The sequence below is a fragment of the Erinaceus europaeus genome, chromosome 2 (genome assembly GCF_950295315.1).
Source record: "Erinaceus europaeus chromosome 2, mEriEur2.1, whole genome shotgun sequence".
Classification (NCBI taxonomy): domain Eukaryota; kingdom Metazoa; phylum Chordata; class Mammalia; order Eulipotyphla; family Erinaceidae; genus Erinaceus; species Erinaceus europaeus.
The window spans coordinates 197225914-197249678 of NC_080163.1; the positions used below are offsets into that span (position 1 = coordinate 197225914).

General features: G+C 49.6%; 1 protein-coding gene and 1 long non-coding RNA gene across 3 annotated transcripts in view; one reads left to right on the top strand and one right to left on the bottom strand.

Annotated features, from left to right (window-relative positions):
• Positions 1-23461, top strand: part of PHLDB3 (pleckstrin homology like domain family B member 3) — a 38304-nt gene extending 14843 nt beyond the window's left edge. The window contains exons 7-16 of one of the 2 annotated variants that reach the window (XM_060186221.1): positions 2002-2112; positions 2271-2354; positions 2787-2894; positions 9259-9358; positions 9475-9562; positions 9643-9730; positions 9955-10011; positions 15673-15892; positions 19899-19984; positions 23077-23461. In XM_060186221.1, the coding sequence (XP_060042204.1) occupies positions 2002-2112; positions 2271-2354; positions 2787-2894; positions 9259-9358; positions 9475-9562; positions 9643-9730; positions 9955-10011; positions 15673-15892; positions 19899-19984; positions 23077-23211 (1077 nt within the window). In that variant the 3' untranslated portion in view covers positions 23212-23461. The remainder of the gene's footprint in view (positions 1-2001; positions 2113-2270; positions 2355-2786; positions 2895-9258; positions 9359-9474; positions 9563-9642; positions 9731-9954; positions 10012-15672; positions 15893-19898; positions 19985-23076) is intronic. The other variant, XM_060186222.1, reaches the window with a different exon arrangement.
• LOC132536857 (uncharacterized) overlaps positions 10845-23765 on the bottom strand; it is a 397589-nt gene continuing 384668 nt past the window's right edge. The window contains exon 3 of the long non-coding RNA XR_009548404.1: positions 10845-11022. This is a non-coding gene — a long non-coding RNA (uncharacterized LOC132536857). The remainder of the gene's footprint in view (positions 11023-23765) is intronic.

The window sequence follows — 23765 nt, forward strand, 5'->3', positions numbered from 1 at the left end:
CCAGGAGCAGTGGATTCGTGGTGCAGGCACCGAGCCCTGGCAATAACCCTGGAGGAAAAAAAAAAAAAAGAACAGCACCGAGGGAGGTGGGTGGTAGTGTACTCGGTTAAGCACACACATTAATTTCCATGCAAGGACTTGGGTTTGAGCCACCCCCCCCCCAGTCCCCACCTGCTGGGGAGGAAGCTTCACTAACCCTAAAGCAAAAAAGAAAGAAAAGCAAGAGAAAAAAAGAAAGAAAGAGTGGGCCACTGGGAGCGGTGGATTCATAGCCAGCACTGAGCCCCAGCTATAACCCTAGTGACAAAAACAAACAACAACAACAACAAAACACTATGGGTTGGGGAGATGGCATAATGGTTCTGCAAAAAAATATCTCATGCGGGGAGTCGGGCGGTAGCGCAGCGGGTTAAGCGCAGGTGGCGCAAAGCACAAGGACCGACATAAGGATCCCGGTTCGAACCCCGGCTCCCCACCTGCAGGGGAGTCGCTTCACAGGCGGTGAAGCAGGTCTGCAGGTGTCTGTCTTTCTCTCCTCCTCTCTGTCTTCCCCTCCTCTCTCCATTTCTCTCTGTCCTATCCAACAACGACAACAACAATAATAACTACAACAATAAAACAACAAGGGCAACAAAAGGGAATAAATAAATAAAATAAATATAAAAAAAAAGAAAACTAAAAAAAAAAATCTCATGCCTGAGACTCAGGTCCCAGGTTCAATCCTCAGCGCCACCATAAACCAGAGCTGAGCAGTGTTCTGATAAAACAAAAACACATTACAGTATGCAAGGGCCCAGGTGAGTAGTGAAGCAGAGTTGCAGGTGTCTCTCTCTCTCTGTCTCTCCATTTCTATCTCCTCTTCCCCTCTCAATTTCAGTTTCTTGTCTATCCAGTAGTAAATATATAATAATTTTTTATCTTTAATTTTTAACTTATTTATTATTGGATAGAAACAGAAATTGAGAAGGGGGAGAGAGAGAGAGAGACACCTGCAGCTTCACCACTCACAAAGCTTCCCCCTTGCAGGTCAATTTTTTTTTTTTAATAGAGCACTGTGTCACCTGCCAGAGGGACCCAGAAAGGCTGGAGGCCAGGCCCGGGTGGGGGGCAGGGACTCTAGTGGGTGGGGGAAAAGGGGACTAAGGACAGCTGGGAGTCAAGGGCTGAGGGTCCAGACACCCCATCCCTGAGCTGGGGGGCTCACCTCCTGCACCCCCTGCAACAGGCGCTCCCGCTAATCCTCTGGCGCTTCTGGCGGTCGAGGGGATTGAACCTGGAACTGTAGAGCCACAGGCATGAGTGTTTCTTTGCGGAACCATTCTGCTATCTATCCCTTCCTGTCTGCGTCTCTTTTAGTTTGGTCTGGTCTCCTTTCTCCATCTCTGGGGAGTGATCTGTCTTGGTCATTTCTAGATAAGTTGTCCTTTGTGTCTGTCTCTACCTCTACGGAGGTAGATGACATAATGGTTATACAAACACACTCTCATGTCTGAGGCTTCAAAGTCCCAGGTTAAACCCCATACACCACTACAAACCAGAGCTGAGCAGCACTTTGGTAAAAGAAACACACACACACACACACACACACACACACACACACACACACCCCAAAAGAGCATTGCTGAGTGTGCATCAGTGAGCATCACAATGGAGATGCCGTAGCAGGACTGTAGCATGTGTGGCAGGATCCCAGAGGCTCTGTGCTCTGTTCTCAGGCAATCTCTTCTGGGTCTCTGTGTCCCTTTGGTCTCTGTCTCTAGTCCTCCAGCCACCCCCCTTCCCTCACTTCTGGACTGTTCAGAGGGAAGAAGGCATCAGGGATGGTTGCTCTGAGCCCTCTTCCCACCCCCACACACCTGGGTCTCTGGGCCTGTTAGGGGATGACGCTGACCCCAGGCTCTCTGGGAGAAACTGGTTCTGGGGGGAGGTGTGTTGGGGAGCCAGTGTGGTCCTGGGCAGCTGTGTGACCCTCACACCGTGCACCCCCCCACACACATGCAGCGACGGATCCAGGTCTTGGAGGAGCAGCTGAAGTCACTGGGGGAGCAGATGGCAGCTGAGAGCCGCGGGCTGAGCCGGAAGAAGGAGGAGGCGGTGCAGGCCCTGGCGCAGGTAGAGTCTCACTGGCGACACCGCCCTCTGTTCTCACTCCCCCTCCCGGGGCATCCTCTCCTCTCTCTGCACCCCAGATGTCACCTAGTATTGGGAAATTGCTGGCATGGCCCATCTGACTCTCAGGTGTGCTGATCCCCATGTCTGTCCTCCCCCAGGAGCGGAATCGACTGCTCGAGCTGAACTGCCTGCAGGGAACCCCAGACGGGGACTTCTCTGAGCCCAGCCAGGCCCTCACCAAGGTAGGCATTTCCTGCCCTGGGCTCCTCATACTTCAGACTCAGGGATCCCCTAGCCCCTCTTCCCTCAGACCCAGGGATCCCTTAGCCCCTCTTCTTTCACATCCAGCCCCCCCCCCCCAGCCCTTCCTCTCTCTGCCCCAGTTTCCCATTCTCCCTCTCCTCTGAGATCTGGGATTACCAGCTCCCAACCCCTTTTACCCTTGGGACCCATGTCTTCAGCCCCCAAACCCTCAGGAACCTGGCAGCCTCTGCCCCCAGACCTCCACCCTGTTGGAGATGGGACAGTGACTTCGCACTCAGCTCCCCGTGACCTCAACCCTTGGTCTTTTCTACCTGAGAAATAGCCTGACCCCAGAGGCGTGGACTGGGGGCTGGGGTGAGGGTGTCCCCACCATTGCCCCGGCTCCATCAGACTCACCCCTTCTCCTGAAGCTCCTGTTCACCCAGAAGACAGACCGCCAGTTGCTGGTGCTGCAGGACCCTGCCACCCACACTGCCGCCTCCTCTTCCTGCCTCTTCTCCGTCCACAGCTCCCTGCAGGTGCCTCCCTCTCTGCCTCAGTTTCCACGTGTCTGTCTGGTCACTCACCTGCTGCTTCCAGGGGGTGCAGGGTGTGGGGAGGAGGCTCCAGGGGCTTTATTTTCACGAGGCTGCAGCTTCATGAAATGTCTTTCTTCTGCCTCACACCTCACCCCACCCCACCCATGGTGACTCGCCAGTGCGCACACTCAGTAGTCAATGACCTATTTAGTTATTTACTTTATTTTTGTTTGACAAGACACAGAGAAATTGAGAGAGGAGGGGGGAAATAGAGAGGGAAAGAGACACTTGCGGCACTGCTTTACCATTTGTGAAGCTTCCCTCCTTCAGGTGGGGACTGGGATCTAGAACTCGGGTCATTATCCACGTTAACATGTGCGCTCAACCAGGTGTGCCACCTCCCGGCCCCCTGTTTATCTTTTGATTGTTTATGTCAGTTTTTAAAAAGGTCTTGTTTACTGATTGATGAGAAAGATAGTAGGAGAGAGAGAACCAGACATCACTCTGGTACATGTGCTGCTGGGGATTGAACTCAGGACCTCATGCTTGAGAGTCCAAAGCTTTATCCACTGTACCACCTCCCGGACCACTTTTCTGTTGTTCTTTTGTTGCCTCCAGGGTTATCGCTGGGGCTCGGTGCCTGTGCTACAAATCCACTGCTCCTGGAGGCCATTTTTCCCATTTTGTTGCACTTGTTGCTACCCTTGTTGTTGTTGTTATTATTGTTGTCATTGCTATTGTTGTTGCCAAATCTTTATAAAAAGAAAGAAAGAAAGCTGGGTCAGGGAAGAGAGTAGCTCCCAGCTATGGGAAAGGTATATAAATACTGTTTACTATTAACTGTAAACCCCATAGATTTGATCTGGGGCCTGTAGTCATCACAGGAGCCTTTGTAACCTCTGCATCCCTTTAGGTCTGAGCTCACACTTTTGAGGGTTTTTTTAAAAATTTTTTATATTTATTTTTTCCCCCTTTTGTTGCCCTTGTTGTTTTTCATTGTTATTATAGTTATTATTGTTGTTATTGATGTCGTTGTTGTTGAATAGGAAAGAGAGAAATGGAGAGAGGAGGGGAAGACAGAGAGGAAGAGAGAAAGACAGACACCTGCAGACCTGCCTCACTGCCTGTGAAGTGACGCCCTTGCAGGTGGGGAGCTGGGGGCTCAAACCAGGGTTCTTACGCTGGTCCTTGCGCTTCTAGCCACATGTGCTTAATCCACTGTGCTACCGCCTGACTTCCCACTTTTTTTTTTTTTTTTTTTCCTCCAGGGTTATTGCTGGACTCGGTGCCTGCACCATGAATCCACCGCTCCTGGAGGCCATTTTTTCCCCCTTTTTGTTGCCCTTGTTGCTGTAGCCTCGTTGTAGTTATTATTATTGCTATTGCTCATGTTGTTCGTTGTTGGATAGGACAGAGAGAAATGGAGAGAGGAGGGGAAGACAGAGAGGGGGAGAGAAAGACAGACACCTGCAGACCTGCTTCACCGCCTGTGAAGCGACTCCCCTGCAGGTGGGGAGCCGGGGGCTCGAATCGGGATCCTTAACGCCGGTCCTTGCGCTTTGTGCCATGTGCGCTTAACCCACTGCGCCACCGCCTGACCCCCCCATTTATTTTAATTTTAAGATGTATTTATTTGTGGTCCAGAAGGTGGCATGGTGGTTAAAGCATTGGACTCAAGCATGAGGTCCAGGGTTCAATCCCTGGCATCACATATGCCAGAGTGATGCTCTGGTTCTTAGTCTCTCCTATCTCCCTCTCATATTAATAAATATATAATACATACATATTTTTTTCTTTTTTTTTTTTTTTAAACCAAAGCACTGTTCAGCTCTGGCATATGTGAGGGATTGAACTTGGGACTTTGGAGTTTCAGGCATGAGACTCCTTTTGCATAACCATTGTTATCTACCCCTGTCCACAGACAAATGTTTTTCAAAACCATTTATTTACTTATTTTTTATGAGGGGGGGGTGGGACAGACCAGAGCAATGCTCAGTTCTGGCATATATAATTCTGGGAGTCTAACCAAGGACCTCTCAAAATGCCTTTTACCCACTGAGCCATGCCTCTGACCACAGTCATTTCATTTTTGCTCAGAAGAGCCTGCAGATAGATAAGCCTGCAGAAATAGATCCTGTGACTGTCTGGATAAAGGGTGAACAGACTCCTGTGCCTTTCTAGCCTGATAAAAGTGGAGCATCTACTCTGTTGCCAGGCCACTGGCCTCAATACACAGGAGCCTTCTCCCTGATCACACCTCTGAGCACTTGGGAGGAAGCCTGCTTCATTCCTCTGCAGCCACTAGAGCTGCTTTTAGCAGGGCTGTGGGCTCCTGGGACCTGGAGCTCGTAAGGGCGGGTGTCCCTGCTCGCTGATGAGGACCTCACCCTCACCTGGGACCCATGAGGCCCTTGGACACCTGTGGCAGCCACTGACCCAGGAGGTCACTCATTTAATCCTTGTACCCACATGGCAGGGCTGTGAGAGGTCACTCTCCCTCTCCCCCTGCAGAGGGGAGAGGACAAGTCTGTGAGCAACTCACTAGGTCACATGCCCAGTAAATGGCAGTGCTGGGCCTGAACCAAGTCTGCCTGTTTCCCCGGACCATGTCTTCCAAAGACCAGGGTTTCTGGGGCTCCCTGAGAATCCCAGTGGGTACCGTGGTTAGCAGGCGTGTGAAGGGTACAGGAGGGACACTTCCTCAGTCTGAGAAGCACAAACAGGTGGGTGGATGAGTGTGTGTTAACCCCCCACACACACACACACACTTTTCTCAAATTCCACCTTTTTTAAAAAGTATTTATTCCCTTTTTGTTGCCCTTGTTGTTTTATTGTTGTAGCTATTATTGTTGTTGTTGTTGATGTCGTCGTTGTTGGATAGGACAGAGAGAAATGGTGAGAGGAGGGGAGACAGAGAAGGGAAGAGAAAGACAGACACCTGCAGACCTGCTTCACCGCCTGTGAAGTGACTCTCCTGCAGGTGGGGAGCCGGGGGCTCGAACCGGCATCCTTACACCGGTCCTTGAGCTTTGCACCACCTGCGTTTAACCCGCTGCGCTACCACCCGACTCCCAAAATTCCACCTTTTCTCTGATGCTTCTTCTTCTTTCTCTGATGCTGCAGAGCACTGACTTCGCTTGGGTCACAAACTAGTCGTGTCACTTCCTGACTGACTGAACTGAGACGCGTCTCTGCCTCAGGTTGCATAGCTGTAAAGTGGGAGTGACAGCAGCACCTGCGGGCTAATGCTTGAAGGGCTTACTATTTAGGGACCCCCGCGAGGTAGCTCCACACACAGTCCAGTGTCTACTTTGGATGTGTGGGGCTGTGGGTTTGGTCTCTGACAGAGCCCTGGTTCCAGCCAGGGATGGGGGAGATAGGAGAAAGAGAGAACCTGCAGCATGGCTTCACTGCTTGTGAAGCCTCTCCTCTGCAGGGACGCACCGGGGGCTCAAACCAGGGCCCTCGTGCATGGTGACAAGCTTGCTCAACTGGCCGTGCCACTGCTCAGCCCCTCGACCCCCCCTTTTATTTTATCACCGACAGAGTTATCTTTGGGGCTCGGAACCTGCACTGTGAACCCACTGCTCCTGGAGGCCATTTTTCCCATTTTCTTGCCCATTTTCTTGTTATTGTGGCCAGTGCTGCTTTTTTTATTATTATTATCTTCCCTTTTGTTTCCTTTGTTTTATTTTTTTCTTTTTTGTAATTATTATTGTTGTTGATGTCATCGTTGTTGCATAGGGCAGAGAGAAATGGTGAGAGAAGGGGAAGACAGGGGGAGAGAAAGATAGACACCAGCCTGTGAAGTGACCTGACCCCCCTGCAGGTGGGGAGCCGGGGACCGGAACCGGGATCCTTCCGCGGATCCTTGCACTTTGTGTCACCTGTGCTTAACCCATTGTGCTACCTATTTGTGTCTCTTTTATGTCTCCTTGACTCCGTAAACTTCCCCTCCATTTTTCCTCATTTCATTTTTTGCTCTCCCCCCACCACTTGCAATTAATTGAGAAGCAGCCAGATGGCTGAGGGTGGGGTCTCCCGGCAGGGTTTGCTGAGAGCCTGTGTGAAGGCGTTGCTACCTCGCCTGCCTTCTCACTTCCTGGCGTGTGGGGCCTGGGAGCTGGAGCACATGCCCGTCCAGCATTTTGACAAGACTTCCAGGGGCGCCAACTGTTCTCTTTCTGTGGCATCATTAGGAGTTTATTGGATTTATTAGAGGTTGCTGTGGGCAAAATTCCACTTCTGTCTTTCTTCATTTACTTATTGAAATGCTCTTACAACAAGAGACTGAACATTTTTTTTTAAAGGTTCACTTATTTATTGATGAGTCAGGATCTTGTGCATCTGTGATTATACCTCTCTTCCTGTCTCTGAAATAAAAACATTGGAAAGGGGTGGGGGAGATAGCATAATGGTTCTGCAAAAGGATTTTCATGATTGAGGCTTCCAATGTCCCATGTTCAGTTTCCTGCACCACCATAAACCAGAGTTGAGCAGTGATCTGGTAAACAAACAAAACAGAAACAAAAACAGACACTGAGAAGGTTGTCCCAGGAATGGAGAGATCATGCATGTGATGACAATGGTAAAGAAAAGAAAAGTATTTACATATGTCATATATATATGTATATATATATTAGTGCTTTTTAGAATATTCAAAGAGCTGTGCACTTGTTACCACAGTCCACTTTATCATTATTTAAAAAAAAGGGGGGTTGGGCGGTAGTGCAGGGGGTTCAGCACACGTGGTGCAAAGCTCAAGGACCAGCGTAAGGATCCCAGTTCGAGCCCCCAGCTCCCCACCTGCAGGGGAGTCGCTTCACAGGCGGTGAGCAGGTCTGCAGGTGTCTGTCTTTCTCTCCCCCTCTTTGTCTTCCCCTCCTCTCTCCATTTCTCTCTGTCCTATCCAACAACGAATGACATCATCAACAACAATAATAACCACAACAAGGCTACAACAAAAAGGGCAACAAAAGGGGGGAAAATGGCCTCTAGGAGCAGTGGGTTCATGGTGGGCACTGAGCCCCAACAATATCTCAATGGTTCTGTAAAAGACTTTCATGCCTGAGGCTCTGAAGTCCCAAGTTCAATCCCCAGCACTGCCAGATATGAGCAGTTCTCTGGTCTCTCTAGCTCATTAAAAATAAGTAAGATGGGGCCAGGTGGTGGCCTGCCTGGTTAAGCGCACACATTACAGTGCACAAGGACCAGGGTTAAAGCCCCAGTTTCCACCTGCAGGGGGAAGATTCACAAGTGGTAAGGCAGGGCTGCAAGTGTCTTTCTGTTTCTATCTTCCCCCTTCCTTCTCGATTTCTGGCTGTCTCTATCCAACAAATTAAAAAAAAAAAGTTCCTTCTAAAAATAAAAATAAGGGAGTCGGGCGGTAGCGCAGCGGGTTAAGCGAAGCGCAAGGACCGGTGTAAGGATCCCGGTTCGAGCCCCCGGCTCCCCACCTGTAGGGGAGTCGCTTCACAGGCAGTGAAGCAGGTCTGCAGGTGTCTGTCTTTTTCTCCCCCTCTCTGTCTTCCCCTCCTCTCTCCATTTCTCTCTGTCCTATCCAACAACAACAACAACAACAACAACAATGACTATAGCAATGAAACAACAAGGGCAACAAAAGGGAATAAATAAATAATAAAAGAAAAAAACTTTAAAAAATAAAAACAATATATTAAGAATAAGATTTTTTGAGAGTCGGGCTGTAGTGCAGCGGGCTAAGCGCAGGTGGCGCAAAGCACAAGGACCGGCATAAGGATCCCGGTTCGAACCCCGGCTCCCCACCTGCAGGGGAGTCGCTTCACAGGCAGTGAAGCAGGTCTGCAGGTGTCTGTCTTTCTCTCCTCCTCTCTGTCTTCCCCTCCTCTCTCCATTTCTCTCTGTCCTATCCAACAACGACAACAACAATAATAACTACAACAATAAAACAACAAGGGCAACAAAAGGGAATAAATAAATAAAATAAAATAAATATTAAAAAAAAATTTTTTTTAAAGAATAAGATTTTTTTTTTCTTAATAGTAAGAGAGCAAGCCAAAGCATCGTTTGGGCACATGTGATGCTGGAGGGTAGATCTGAGCCTGGTGCATGAAGAGCCCAGTGCACCATCCACTGGTGCCGCCCCTAGGCAGCAGCACAGTCTGCTTCACAGCATGTTCACCACCCCAGAAGCAGCCCTGTGCCCTCTCTTGCCCTCACCCTTCAGTCCCCTCTTTGCCAGCTTCTGGCAGCCACTGTCTTGCTTCCTGTTGGCATTTGTGTGGTCTGGACTGGGTGGTAACCTGGGCTCTGCTCCGTTGCTGGGGTGTGCTGGGCCTCCCCCAGACTGAGTGTCTCTTCCTGGGGTGGCCACATGTGTTTGCAGGGTGCCATTGGCGTCCAGAGGACTGGAAGCCTGCCCCGGAAGAGAGGGGAGAGGGCCAGCCAGAAGGGGTCCCCCCGCCCATTGTCTCTCCACTGCACTGGTAGGTCACCCCCTCCCCTTTCCCTGAGGTGAGCCTGTAAGGGGGGGGGGTAGAGGTGCTTGGGCCTGGGAGGTGCCCGTACCCCCATACTTCATCTCCCCCTTCCATCCCCCCAGGACCCGTGGAGGCCTCAGCTCTCCCACCACCTGTGGACTCAGGGAGACACCCCCTCTATCAGCTGCTGAACTGTAGCCCCAGGAACGGGTAAGGCTCAGAGACAATTCCGGAGGAGGTGGAGGGGTGGGTGCCAGAACCCTAACCAAGGGGCCTCTTCCTCCTCCCAGCTGTGGGGCCCTCCACCCCGACATCGCCCGCATGGAGCGGCTCCTGCAGCAGGCGGTGGCTGAGAGGGAGCGGCTGCTCAAGGCCAGGGTGAGAGCCCAGCCCTGCTCCTTGGGGCTCACGTCAGCGCCAGCAGCCCCCACCGCTAGTCTCCAGCCCCCCCCCCCCCCACAGCCCCTACTCCCTCACACCTAGGGACCCCTAGCACTCCTCCCTCACACCCTGGCGTCCAGTACACCCTCTACCTTTTTTGTTTGTTTGTTTGTTTTTATTTTTGTTTGCATCTTCATTGCCTCTTCATCCTGAATCCACAGGAAGGGACGAGAAGGAGCACAGAAGGTTCCTCAGGCTCCATGGTTCCTGCCATCATGGTCAGTGCCCCTCCTCTCTGTCCCCCATTCCCCTCCCCCCATTGGTACTGAGCACAGCAGTAAGGGGGAACCAAAAAGGCCTAGTCTCTGCTCTTGTCAGGGTCGTCCATGTCCCTGAGTCATTTGCTGCCTTCCCTTCTCTATGCCTCAGTTTCCTGAAATTCTGTAAGGCGGTGATGGTGTTGATAGTTACTGAAGAATGAGGGCGGGGGCTGGGTGGTAGCGCAGCGGGTTAAGTGCACATGACACAAAGTGCAAGGACCGGTGTAAGAATCCCAGTTCAAGTCCCCGGCTCCCCACCTGCAGGGAGGTTGCTTCACAGGTGGTGAAGCAGGTCTGTGGGTGTCTGTCTTTCTCTCCTCCTCTCTGTCTTTCCCTCCTCTCTCCATTTCTCTCTGTCCTATCCAACAACAATAATAACAACAACAATGAACTAAAAGGGCAACAAAAGGGAAAAACATAGCCCCCAGGAGCAGTGGATTTGTAGTGCAGGCACTGAGCCCAAGGGTTAACCCTGGAAGCAAAAAAAATAATAATAATAAGAGAGAGTGAAGACATGCTGGAACTTTAAAAATTATTCAGAGTGGTGTGTGGGGGTGGGGGTCTGTTTCTCTCCCTTTTGAAAGATGTATTTATTTATTTATTTATTTATTTTTTTATTTAAGAAAGGATTAATGAACAAAAACATAAGGTAGGAGAGGTACACCTCCACACCATTCCCACCACCCAATCTCCATATCCCACCCCCTCCCCTGATAGCTTTCCCATTCTCTAGCCCTCTGGGAGCATGGACCCAGGGTCCTTGTGGCTTGCAGAAGGTGGAAGGTCTGGCTTCTGTAATTGCTTCCCTGCTGAACATGGGCGTTGACTGGTCGGTCCATACTCCCAGTCTGCCTCTCTCTTTCCCTAGTAGGGTGGGGCTCTGGGGAAGCGGAGCTCCAGGACACATTGGTGGGGTCTTCAGTCCAGGGAAGCCTGGCCGGCATCCTGATGGCATCTGGAACCTGGTGGCTGAAAAGAGAGTTAACATACGAAGCCAAACAATTTGTTGAGTAGAAAGATGTATTTATTAACTAGAGAAGAGATCAGACTGTCCTTCTGTAAAACCCCAGCCTCAAGCATGCAAATCCTGTGCTCTGCCGCTGAGCCATGTCCCTAGCCACTTTTTTTTTTTTTTTTTTTTAAAGCAGAGCACTGCTCAGTTCTGGTTTACGGTGGTGCAGGGGCTTGAACTTGGGACCTTGGAGCCTCTGCACATCCATTATGCTCTCTCCCCCTGCTCAACACTTTTTTGTTGTTGTCATGCCCCAAGCTGACTTTTTCAGTTAGAAGGAAAGAGACAGTGGAGACAGAGAAGCAGAAGGAAAGATAAAACCCCAAAGCCGCCTCCAGGGTGGCGGGGACCAGGCTCAGACACAGCAAAGCAGGTGTGCTGTCCGGGTGAGCTATTTTGCCAGCCTCCAGATACTATTTGTCTCCTTCAAAATGAGTGTCTTGTTTGAGCCCCCGGCTCCCCACCTGCAGGGGGGCCGCTTCACAGGTGGTGAAGCAGGTGTGCAGGTGTCTTTCTCCCTCCCTCTCTGTATCCCCTCCTCTCTCCATTTCTTTCTGACCTATCCAACAACAATGACATCAGTAACAACAACAATAACTACAACAGTAAAACAACAAGGACAACAAAGGGAATAAATAAATATTTAAAATGAGTGTCTTGGGGGCCAGGCAGAGATAGCATAAAGGTTATGGAAAGAGTCTCTCATACCAGGACAACTAAGACCCCAGGTTCAATCCCCAATACCACCATAAGCCAGAGCTCAGCAGTGCTCTGGGAAAATAAATTTTTAAAAAAGGGAAAAAAGGGGGTCGGGCGATAGTGCAGCGGGTTAAGCGCACATGGCGCAAAGCGCAAGGACCGGCATAAGGATCCTGGTTCCAGCCCCTGGCTCCCCACCTACAGAGGGGTCGCTTCACAGGCGGTGAAGCAGGTCTGCAGGTGTCTATCTTTCTCTCCCCCGTCTGTCTTCCCCTCCCCTCTTGATTTCTCTCTGTCCTATCCAACAACAACGACAACAATAAATAACCACAACAAGGATAAAATAACAAGGGCAACAAAAGGGAGAAAAAACAGCCTCTGGAAGCAGTGGACTTGTGGTGCAGGCACCAAGCCCCAGCAATAACCCTGGAGGCAAAAAAAAAAAAAAAAAAAAAGGAAAAAAGCAGAGAGAAAGAAAAAGAAACAATAAACAAAACTAACCAGGTAATCTAGTGTTTCAGTGTAACAACAGTGGCAAAAGTGTCTCATTCAGAAATAGTCCAAGCACAGGCAAAGGCAGAAGGAATCTATAAATCTGGGTGAAATAGCTCACTAGGATAGTGAGCTGCTTTGCTGTGTGCACAGCAGCCCAGATTCAAGCCCTGCCCCTGCCACGTTGACGGAAGTTTTGATACCATGACCTCTCTCACTCTTTCCCTCTATCTAAAAAACCAACCAGTCAACCAAATAATTAATCCACCCCTGTGCTCTGCTACCATGCAGCTCTAGTGGTGATTAATCTTAAATCCTTTTTTTTTTTTTTTGCCTTATATTTTTGGGTCAGTTTTTTTTTTAAATTATATTTATTTTTCCTTTTGTCGTCCTTGTTTTTTTATTGTTGTAATTATTATTGTTGTTATTGATGATGTTGTAGTTGGACAGGACAGAGAGAAATGGAGAGAGGAGGGGAAGACAGAAAGGGGGAGAGAAAGACGGACACCTGCAGACCTGCTTCACCACCTGTGAAGCGACTCCCCTGCAGGTGGGGAGCTGGGGGCTCGAACCGGGATCTTTATACCTGTCCTTGTGCTTTGCGACACGTGCTCTTAACCCACTGTGCTACCACCCGGCTCCCTTAAATCCTTTTCTGACAACTTTGTTTTACTAATCTCTCACTTCTGCCCTGCAGTGGGATATTTGAAGCAAATTCTAGATACTGTATCACTTCACGAATACCTCACCTCTCTCTGACAGGTCATATTGGTTTAAGTTTTCTTTTTCTCTTTTTTGTCACCAGGGTTATCACTGGGGCTCGGTGTCTACATAACACAGCCACTTTTGCCCACAGCTTTTTTTTTTTCTCTCCTCTTTCTCTTTTTCTTCTCTCTTTCCTTTTCTTCTTCTTTTTTTTTTTTTCCTTTTATATGATAGGACAGAGAGAAATTGAGAGGGGAGGGAGAGGTAAGGAGAGAGAAAGAGAGACACCTGCAGTACTGCTTCACCACTCCTGAAACTTTCTCTGCCATAGTTGGGGACCAGAGACTTGAACCTGAGTCCTTAATGATGCTAACCTGTGCACTCAATTGGGTGTACCACCTTCTGGCTCCAAATTATTTCTTATTTTAGGGCTTTATTTATTGATGAGGGAGAGAGAGAGAGAGAGAGAGAGAGACCTGAGTATCACTCTGGCACATGGGATTTTGGGAATCAAACTCAGGACCACATGCTTCCAAGCCCAATGCTTTAGCCACTATATCACCTCCCAGGCCATTCTTAAATTTCTTCATTTACCAACTTAAATAATTTATATACAAATTATTAGTTTGGGAGTCAGGCAGAAGCGCAGTGGGTTAAGTGAACATGGCACAAAGCACAAGGACCGGTGTAAGGATCCTAGTTCAAGCCCCCGTCTCCCCACCTGCAGGGGGGTCACTTCACAAGTGGTGAAGCAGGTCTGCAGTTCTCTCTCTCTTTTAATTTTTTTATGTTTTTGTTTTCCCTTTTGTTGCCCTTGTTTTTTATTGTTGTTGTTATTGATGCTGTCGTTGGATAGGACAGAGAGAAATGGAGAGAGGAGGGGAAGACAGAAAGGGGGAGAGAAAGATACCTGCAGACCTGCTTCACTGCCTGTGAAGCGACTCCCCTGCAGGTGCGGAGCCAGGGGCTTGAACTGGGATCCTTATGCCGGTCCCTGTGCTTCGTGCCATGTGTGTTTAACCTGCTGCACTACTGCCCAGCCCCCGGAGATTTATTAATGAGAAAGAGAGAGAGAGAGAGGGAAATTGAGCATGATTCTGGCACATGTAGTTGTAGGCATAGAACTCAGAACCTTCTAAGCCCTGTGCTTTATTGTGGTGCCACCTCCCAGGCCTTTTATTTCATTTCATTTTCTTATTCGATAGGAAAGAGGAAGGGGAAGGGGAGATAGGGAGAGAGAAAGAGACACCTGCAGTTCTGCTTCACTGTTCATGAAGTTCCCCTCCTGCAGAGGGGGAGTGGGGTCTTGAACATGGGTCCTTGCTCATAGTTCTGTGTGCGCTTAACAGGCTGTGCCACTGCCTAGCCCCTGGTTTCCACATCTCGAAAGTGGGGATAGTGAGGCATTTATCCCCCCCAAGAGAGGTTGAGGGCATAGAGAGAATCAAGTACTCAGCGCAGTACAGTCCTGGACACTCATTCCCTGATTACAAGAATAATAACTTGGGCTGGAGAGATAGCTCACGTGGTAGAGTCCAGGCCTGGCTATGTATGCGACCCAGGTTCAAACCACAGAGGAGTGCCATGGCACCTGGGCAAGCTCTTGTATTGTGGTCTCTCTCTCTCTCTCTTTAATATTTATTTATTTATTTCACCAGAGCACTACTCATCTCTGGCTTATGGTGGTGTGTGTGTGTGGGGGGACTGAACCTGGGACTTTGGAGCCTCAGGCATGAGAGTCTCTTTGCATAACCGTTATGCTATCTACCATTACGTTTCCTGTGTCTCCCTGTGTGTCTCTCTATCCAAAAGAAAGAAAGAAAGAAAGAAAGAAAAAGGGTCCAGAAGCAGTGAAATAGCACAGAAAGAAGGAAAAGTGGAAGGGGGGGGGAGATGGAGAACTGGCCACATCAGGAACTGGGTGCCGGCATACCTAGTAGAGCACACACATTATCACGCACAACGATCCGGGTTCAAATCCCTGGCCCCCTACCTGCAGGGAGGCAGCTTCTCAAGTAGTGAAGCAGATCTGCAGGTGCCTCTTTATTTCCCCCTCCTCTTTCAATTTCTCCCTCTAGTCAAAACAAAACAAAAACCAAACCCCAGTTAGTTAATGGAAGGACCCTCACTTACCAATCCCTTACTACAGGGCCCATTTTACAGAGGCAGGAGGAGAGGGGAATCCTGGGCCAGTGAAGCGGGAGGCGCCATACTTGTCTGACAGGCCCCTGCGTTTCAGGGTGAGCTGTAGTGTGGGGGGGCCTACGCTGGCACCCCAGCTCTGTCACCTGGAAGCTCTCTCTGTGGATGGATGGTTCTATTTCATCGCTACCTTGCGGCTTGTTCTTGTATGAAGTGAAGTTGATAGCCAGCCTGCTCTTAGGGCAGCGGAGGGGAGGAAAGGTGTGGAGCCCTCGGCGGGCCCCTCAGTGCCAGTAACTGCTGGCATCATCCTGGAGATGATCTTTGTCAGAGTCTCCTAGACAGGCTGTGGCAGGTAATTTTTGTTTTCTGCCTCCAGGCTTATTGCGAGGGCTCAGTGCCTGCACCACGAATCCGCTGCTCCTGGAGGCCATTCCCCCCCTCCCTTTTGTTGCCCTTATTGTTGTAGCCTCCTTGCGGCGTGGCTGCTCTTTCAGGGGGAGCTGCTGGGGAGCTTGCAGGTTCTGGGGGAACCCCCTTCCTGACCCTTGACACCCCCCTCCCCGCAGGCCCCGCCCCCGCCTCCACCCCGCCCTCCGGGCCCTCGGGTTCTGGATCTCAGGCAGCACCTGGAACGATGGGGCCACAATCCAGAGAACTGCCCGCACCTCCGGGTTTCGGGGGGCTGCTGCCGGGGACCCCTGGTGAAGATGGGGGGTCGCATCAAGACCTGGAGGAAGCGGTGGTTCTGCTTTGATCGACAGGCCCGCCGCCTGGCCTACTATGCAGGTGAGTCAGGCCACCCCAGGCCCTGGGACCCAACGAGCCGAGCCGACCACCGAGCCGACCACCGGGATCCTAGCGGCGTCCCCGCCCGCCCGCCCCATCCCTGGACGCCCGGCCTCCACATTCAGAGTCTAGGTTCGCACTCTCCCACTTCCCCCAGGACATAAGACGGTGTTTGAAGTTTTTAAAGTTTTTGTTTACTTATTTTATTAAGATTGATTTGTTTAGGGGTCGGAAATATTTTATTTATTTATTCCCTTTTGTTGCCCTTGTTGTTTTATTGTTGTAGTTATTATTGTTGATGTCATTGTTGTTGGATAGGACAGAGAGAAATGGAGAGAGGAGGGGAAGACAGAGAGGGGGAGAGAAAGACAGACACCTGCAGACCTGCTTCACCGCCTGTGAAGCGACTCCCCTGCAGGTGGGGAGCCGGGCTTCGAACCGGGATCCTTATGCCCGTCCTTGTGCTTTGCGCCACCTGCGCTTAACCCGCTGCGCTACAGCCCGACTCCCTCTCTTTAATTTTTTAAATATTTTTATTTATTTTCTCTTTTGTTGCCCTTGTTTTTTATTGTTGTTGTTATTGATGTCGTCGTTGTTGGATAGGACAGAGAGAAATGGAGAGAGGAGGGGAAGACAGAGGGGAGGAGAGAAAGACACCTGGAAGTCGGGCGGTAGCGCAGCCGGCTAAGTACACGTGGGTCAAAGCACAAGGATCGGCTTGAGAATCCCGGTTCGAGCCCCTTGCTCCGCACCCTGGTTCCCCACCTGCAGGGGAGTCACTTCACAGGCAGTGAAGCAGGTCTGTAGGTGTCTATCTTTTTTTAAAAAAGTTTTTTTTTCAATTTTTTAATTATTGTTTATGCATTCCCTTTTGTTGCCCTTGTTGTTTTACTGTTGTAGTAGTTGTTATTATTGATGTTGTCATTGTTGGATAGCACAGAGAGAAATGGAGAGAGGAGGGGAAGACAGGAGGAGAGAAAGACAGACACCAGCAGACTTGCTTCACTGCTTGTGAAGCGATTCCCCTGCAGGTAGGAAGCCGGGGGCTTGAACCGGGATCCGTAAACCCGTTCTTGCCCTTTGCGCCACCTGCGCTTAACTTGCTGCGCTACTGCCTGACTCTCAGGTGCCTGTCTTTCGCTCCCCCTCTCTGTCTTCCCCTCCTCTCTCCATTTCTCTCTGTCCTATCCAACAACGACATCAATAACAATAAAAAATAAGGGCAACGAAAGGGAAAAATAAATAAGTAAATATAAAGAAAGAAAAAATATATTAAAAAAGAAAGAAAGAAATATAGACACTTGCAGACCTGCTTCACCGCCTGTGAAGCGACTCCCCTGCAGGTGGGGAGCCTGGGATCCTTATTCCGGTCCTTGCGCTTTGTGCCAAGTGCACTTAACCCGCTGTGCTACCAGTGGACCTCTATTCTTTTTTTTTAAACCAGAGCACTACTCATCTCTGGTTTATGGCAGTGCAGGGGATTGAAGCTGGGACTTTGGAGCCTCAGGCATGAGAATCTCTTCGCATAACCATTATGCTATCTACTCTTGCCTTCTCTTTTTTTCTCTCTACCTCCCCCTTGCCTCCCAACTTCCCTGTCCTGTCAAATAAAAGAAAAGGGGGGGGGTGACCATTTAGAGAGGTGAATTTATTGTGCAAGCACCAAGTTCCTGTGATAACCTTTGTGGTAATTAAAAAAAAAGATTGATTAATTTATTAGTAAAGAGAGAGAGAGAACCAGAGCATCACTATGGCCAATTCAGTATTTTTTGTTGTTGTTGTTGTTGTAGCCATTTTAAAAAAAAATTATTTTATTTTATTTATTTATTTTCCCTTTTGTTGTCCTTATTGTTATTGATGTCGTTCATTGTGGGATAGAACAGAGAGAAATGGAGAGAGGAGGGGAAGACAGAGAGGGGGAGAGAAAGACAGACACCTGCAGACCTGCTTCACCACCTGTGAAGCGACTCCCCTGCAGGTGGGGAGCCGGGGGCTCAAACTGGGATCCTTACGCCGGTCCTTGCGCTTTGCGTGGCCAATTCAGTATTAAGGGTCAGTCAGACTCAGGACCTCATGTCTGAGAGTCCAATGCCTTATTCACTGTGCCACCTTAAAGCCCATGAGTTATTATTAGTAGTAGTATTTTAATTCTTTATGTGAATAAAAAAGCAGCCTGGATGTGGGGTCAAAGGAACCCTCCTGCACTGCTGGTGGGAATGTCAATTGGTCCAACCTCTGTGGAGAACAGTCTGGAGTACTCTCAGAAGGCTAGAAATGGACCTACCCTATGACCCTGCAATTCCTCTCCTGGGGATATATCCTAAGGAACCCAACACATCCATCCAAAAAGATCTGTGTACACATATGTTCTTGGCAGCACAATTTGTAATAGCCAAAACCTGGAAGCAACCCAGAAAAAAAAAAAAAAAAAAAAAAGCAGCCTGGAGTAGTGAGGACATGTATGTGTGAGGCTTCTGACACACACACACACACACACACATTATCTATTTAGTTATTCAATGTATTTGTAATAATCATTCTAGTTTTTAGCACAGAGAGAAATTGAGAAGGGAAGGGACCTACTTCACCGCTCCTGAAGCTTCTCTCCTGTAGGTGGGAGGTGGGGATGGGGGAGGTGAGGGCTTGAACCCGTGTCCTTGCACATTATAATTTGTGCACTGTGCGCTCAACTGGGTGCACCACACACACATTATTTCAAGAGCCCAAGAGTGAGATCAAAAGAATCAGAACATCACTGAGGCAGATGCGGTGTTGGGAATCAACTTACAGAGCCGTCACCCTTGTAGGTCCTGAACTCTGCCCCGGGGGCCACCTCCCTGGCCACCAGGAGCCCAGGTATCCTATTCCTTTCCTCTTTTTGTGACTCAGTGCTGTCAGTGACACAGAGAGTAGTTCTGGGAGATGCTAGGTCTCTAGGCCTGGTTTTGCTACAACCTGGGAGGAGTATGCTCCTTCCTCCTTGCCGCCTCCCCACCCCCTGACACTCAGGACCCAGTGACTGTGAACCTGTCCTTGTGTCATCTGAGGACCTGTCTGTCCTGAGGGCAGGGCGGTGGGAGCTGAAAGGACACTGGTCACTGATGGCAAAGACAGACATACCTTTATGCCAGTGGGGGCTCAGCTCAGCTCAGCTCAGCTCAGCTCAGCTCAGCATAGCCCTGCTTTGTCTCAACTTTATTCAACACAGACCATCTAGGCTCTGCTTGGCTAAATCCCCAGGGGTTTTTGTCCTTTTTTTTTTTTTTTTTTTGCCACCAGGCTTATCACTGGGGCTCCATGCCAGCACTATGAATCCTCCACCACTCCTCGCCTTGAAGCCACTTTCACTTTTTTTTTTTTCCTTTTTCCTATTTTGATAGGACAGAGAGAACTTGAGAAGGGAGGGGAGGAGAGAAAGATAGATCTCTGGGGTCAGGCGGTGGCGCACCTGGTGAAGCGCACACATTACAGTGCACAGGGACGAAGGTTCAAGCCCCTGGTCCCTACCCGTAGGGTGAAAGCTTCACGAGTGATGAGGCAGGGCTGCAGGTGTCTCTCTGTTTCTCTCTCTATCTCCCTCTCCCCTCAATTTCTCTCTGTTTCTGTTCAATAAGAGAGAAATAAGATTAAAAAAGCTTCCCTTTAAAATAAATAAACAAGAAAGATAGATACCTGTAGACCTGCCTCACTTCTCATAAAGTGTCCCCCTCTACAGGTAGGGGCTTGAACCCAGGTCCTTGTGCTTGGTGATATGTGTGCTCAACCAGGTGTGCCATTACCCAGCCCCCCTCCCATTTTCTTATACGTGGAGTGAACAAAAATGGCAAGAAACCAGCAGCTACTCTCCAAAGGTTACAAGAGGGAGATACAGGCACTGTAGTGGGTATAGCTCGAGGCCACAGAACACTACTCCTAGTTATTTACCAGGCAGGGAAGGCCTGACTCTCCCCCCCTCCCCCACTTTGCTTCTCCTCCCTGACTGACTTCTTCCTGTTCCCCTCCTCAGACAAAGAAGAGACCAAGCTCAAGGGCGTCATCTACTTCCAGGCCATTGAGGAAGTCTATTACGACCACTTACGCTGTGCCTTCAAGGTGAAGCCCCCACCCTGCCCTCTTGGCTGAAGCTTCCCCCCTCCCACTTTGTCTTATCTGGGAAAGGTCACCCACAGCCCCCACGGGCAGGACACTGCAGCCAGGGCAGGGGCCCAAAGTGCCACTTCCCAGCAGGGACCAAAACGTAGGAGCTCAGCCCCTGGCTCCCAGCCTCTGTTGCTTTTCTTGGCAGGAATGATTTAGAGCAAAAACTTGGCAGACTCTGATGCCAAGCGGACAGTTATTGAGGGGATGGAGAGGGCAGGGGGAGGTCAGAGGCAGCCTGGGAGCACATAAAGGGGACGACTGCTTCTTGGCTTTGGGTTATAATTGCCAAATGGGAATGGGTCCCTTTAATTTTTTCCTACAGAGCTCAGATGCTGGACATTTTTATCAAAGCTCATTGCCAGAAATCTGTTGACCCCTAACACAATGCTTATTTTGGAGGTTCTGTGGAGGACTTTTTTGGTAAAGGGGCATGAGAAAGAGAGAGGGAGAGAGAGAAAAAACAATGAAGCTTTCTTTAATGCACTATAAGCTGGGCTCTAGCCTGGGTCATGCATATGGCAAAGCAATCAACTATCCAAGTGAGCTGTTTCATAATCCCCTAAGTCTTTTTTTTTCTTCCCACCCCCCTTTTCCTGTTTTTTTAAATTTTTTATTTATAAAAAGGAAACATTGACAAAACCATAGGATAAGAGGGGTACAACTCCACACAGTCCCCACCACCAGAACTCCGTATCCCATCCCCTCCCCTGATAGCTTTCCTATTCTTTAACCCTCTGGGAGTATGGACCCAGGGTCATTGTGGGATGCAGAAGGTGGAAGGTCTGGCATCTGTAATTGCTTCCCCGCTGAACATGGGTGTTGACAGGTCGATTCACACTCCCAGCCTGTCTCTCTCTTTCCCTAGTGGGGAAGGGCTCTGGGAGAAACGGAGCTCCCGGACACATTGGGAAGTCTGGCCGGCATCCTGCTGGCATCTGGAACCTGGTGGCTGAAAAGAGAGTTAACATACAAAGCCAAACAAATTGTTGAGCAATCATGGACCTAAAGGCTGGAAGTGCAGATGACGAGTTGGCGGGGGTGGGGGGTTCTCCGTTCTGTAGATAGCTAGTAGGCATATTTTAGTTATATTCCAAAGGGCCTGTGGCTATACTAGTCTTTTATCCCCTAAGTCTCTTAGAGTTTAGGAATCCCAGTGAGGCTTCAGGAAAGGGATTTCTCCTCTCCTGCTTCAGTATTCTCATCTGTAGAATGGGCACATTTTAACCCATTTCTTCACAACTGAGAAAGCTAAACACATAATGAATTCAAGGGGCCTGCTTGATTTAGGCTTACATTTTTGATCAGTGGGCTGTTAGACACCTTTCTCCAGTTAGAAATCAGGAGACCCAGATCTAGGGGAGGGAGAAAATTGAATGCCCACATTTCTAAGATAGGAGAAGGTAGGTGCAGGGGAGGGAGCATCCCTCTTGTTCCCCAAATTCTTTTAAAAATTTTTTTTTTCTTTTGTTGTCTTTGTTGTTTATTGTTGTAGTTGTCATTGATGTCATCATTGTTGGATAGGACAGAGAGAAATGGAGAGAGGAGGGGAAGACAGAGAGGAGGAGAGAAAGACAGACACCTGCAGACCTGCTTCACCGCCTGTGAAGCGACTCCCCTGCAGGTGGGGAGCCAGGGACTCAAACCGGGGTCCTTGCTCTTTGTGCCACATGCGCTTAACCCGCTGCGCTACCTCCCGGCTCCCGGTTCCCCAAATTCTAAGCCCCTTCCTGTGGCAGCATCATTTAGGAAGATAGATACCGAAAGAGCCTCAGAGCCTCAATCATTTTCTCACTGCCACACAGCCTGCTATTATTACCAGAGTTGGGATTCAAACTCAGGGTTGTCCTGTGTCTATTCTCTCTCTCTCTCTCTCTCTCTTTTTTTTTTTTTTTGGTTTTGATTTTTTTTTGGGGGGTAGGGGACCTAGAGGTTTTTTTTTTCCTTTGTTGCCCTTGTTGTCATAGTTATTATTGCTATTGATGTCGTTGTTGTTGGACAGGACGGAGAGAAATGGAGAGAGGAGGGGAAGACAGAGGGGGAGAGAAAGACAGACACCTGCAGACCTGCTTCACCGCCTGGGAAGCGACTCCCCTGCAGGTGGGGAGCTGGGGCTCGAACCGGGATCCTTACGCCAGTCCTTGCGCTTTGCACCACGTGCACTTAACCCGCTGCGCTACCGCCTGACCCCGTTTTCTCTCCTTAAGGGCTTGTTTGTTCATTTTGGCGGGGCTAGATAGCATAATGGTTATATGCAGAGAGACTCCCTTGCTTGAGGCTCCAAAGACCCAGGTTCAATCCCCCACACCACCATAAACCAGAGCTGAACAGTGCTCTCTGGTAAAAGAAAAAAGATTTATTTATTGTGGTTTGGGGGGGTGGCTCATTGTATAAAGCATTGGATTCTTTTTTTTTTTTCTTTTGTATATTTATTTATTTTCCCTTTTGTTGCCTCTGTTGTTTTTTTAATTATTGTTGTAGTTATTGTTGTCGTTGTTGGATAGGACAGAGAGAAATGGAGAGAGGAGGGGAAGACAGGGAGGGGGAGAGAAAGACAGACACCTGCAGACCTGCTTTACCGCCTGTGAAGCGACTTCCCTGCAGGTGGGGAGCCGAGGGCTTGAACCAGTTTCCTTACACCGGTCCTAGCGCTTTGTGCCACGTGTGCTTAACCTGCTGCGCCACCACCCAACTCCCCAAAAATTAATTTTTAGTGATTACATGGGATAGGAGGAGGGAGTCCAAATGCTTTACATGAGGTAGAAAGAGCAAGAGAGAAACTAGAGCACCCCTTTGGCACATGCAGTGTCAGGGATTAAACTCAAGACCTCATGCTTGAGAGCCCAATACTTCACCCACTGTGTCACCTCCTGGACCATAAGGATCTGTTTTATTTATTATATAAGAGAGGAGCCAGCACATCACTCTGGCACATGCAGTGCCAAGGACTGGACCTCAGGTATGAGGGTCAGATAACTCTACCAGCCAAGCCATTGCCCCAGTCCCTGTGTCTGTTCTCAGTCACCCATAATCTGCTCCTTATTCAGAGCCCCAGTCCTCGCCTGACCTTCTGCGTCAAGACCTATGAACGCCTTTTCTACATGGTGGCCCCCAGCCCGGAGGCCATGCGCATTTGGATGGATGTCATTGTGACAGCAGCTGATGAGAACCACGCCCCCTGAAAGGCCACGCCCCTTTGACGACATCACTGCGATGCCCCGCCTCTGTCAGTGAAAGCCACGCCCCTCTGGGCTCTCCTGGGATCTCTGCTCTGCTGGCCTGAGCAGCTGCCCATCTGGGCTGCAGGTGTCTTCTCCCCTGCGGGAAGCCAGCCCTGGGGGCCCTAGTCCGGGGAGGAGGAAGAGTGTGGGTGCGGGATGAACTATTTATTGGTGCTCCTGTGATACCGAATAAAACACAAACGACAAACAAGGGTGTCTGCTGTGGTTTCTTTTTCGGGTGTCTGTCGGGGTTTCCTTGGCCCCTCGGCAGGACCTCTCACTTATGGGGGGGGGTGCTGGGAGCTGGGCAGCCCACAACCGGTTCTCTTCCTTTCAGGAATGGAGGCCTTCAGCCCTGTGGTCTTGGCTGGGGAAAGGCTGGAGAAGGCTTATGTCCTGAATCTTCATCAGTTTAGTTTGCTGGTTTGTGGGCTTGCTCTGTCTACCCCTTTATTTATTTTTACTGCCTTGGTTTATGGTAGTGCTGGGGATTGATTCTCTGAGCCTCAGGTAGG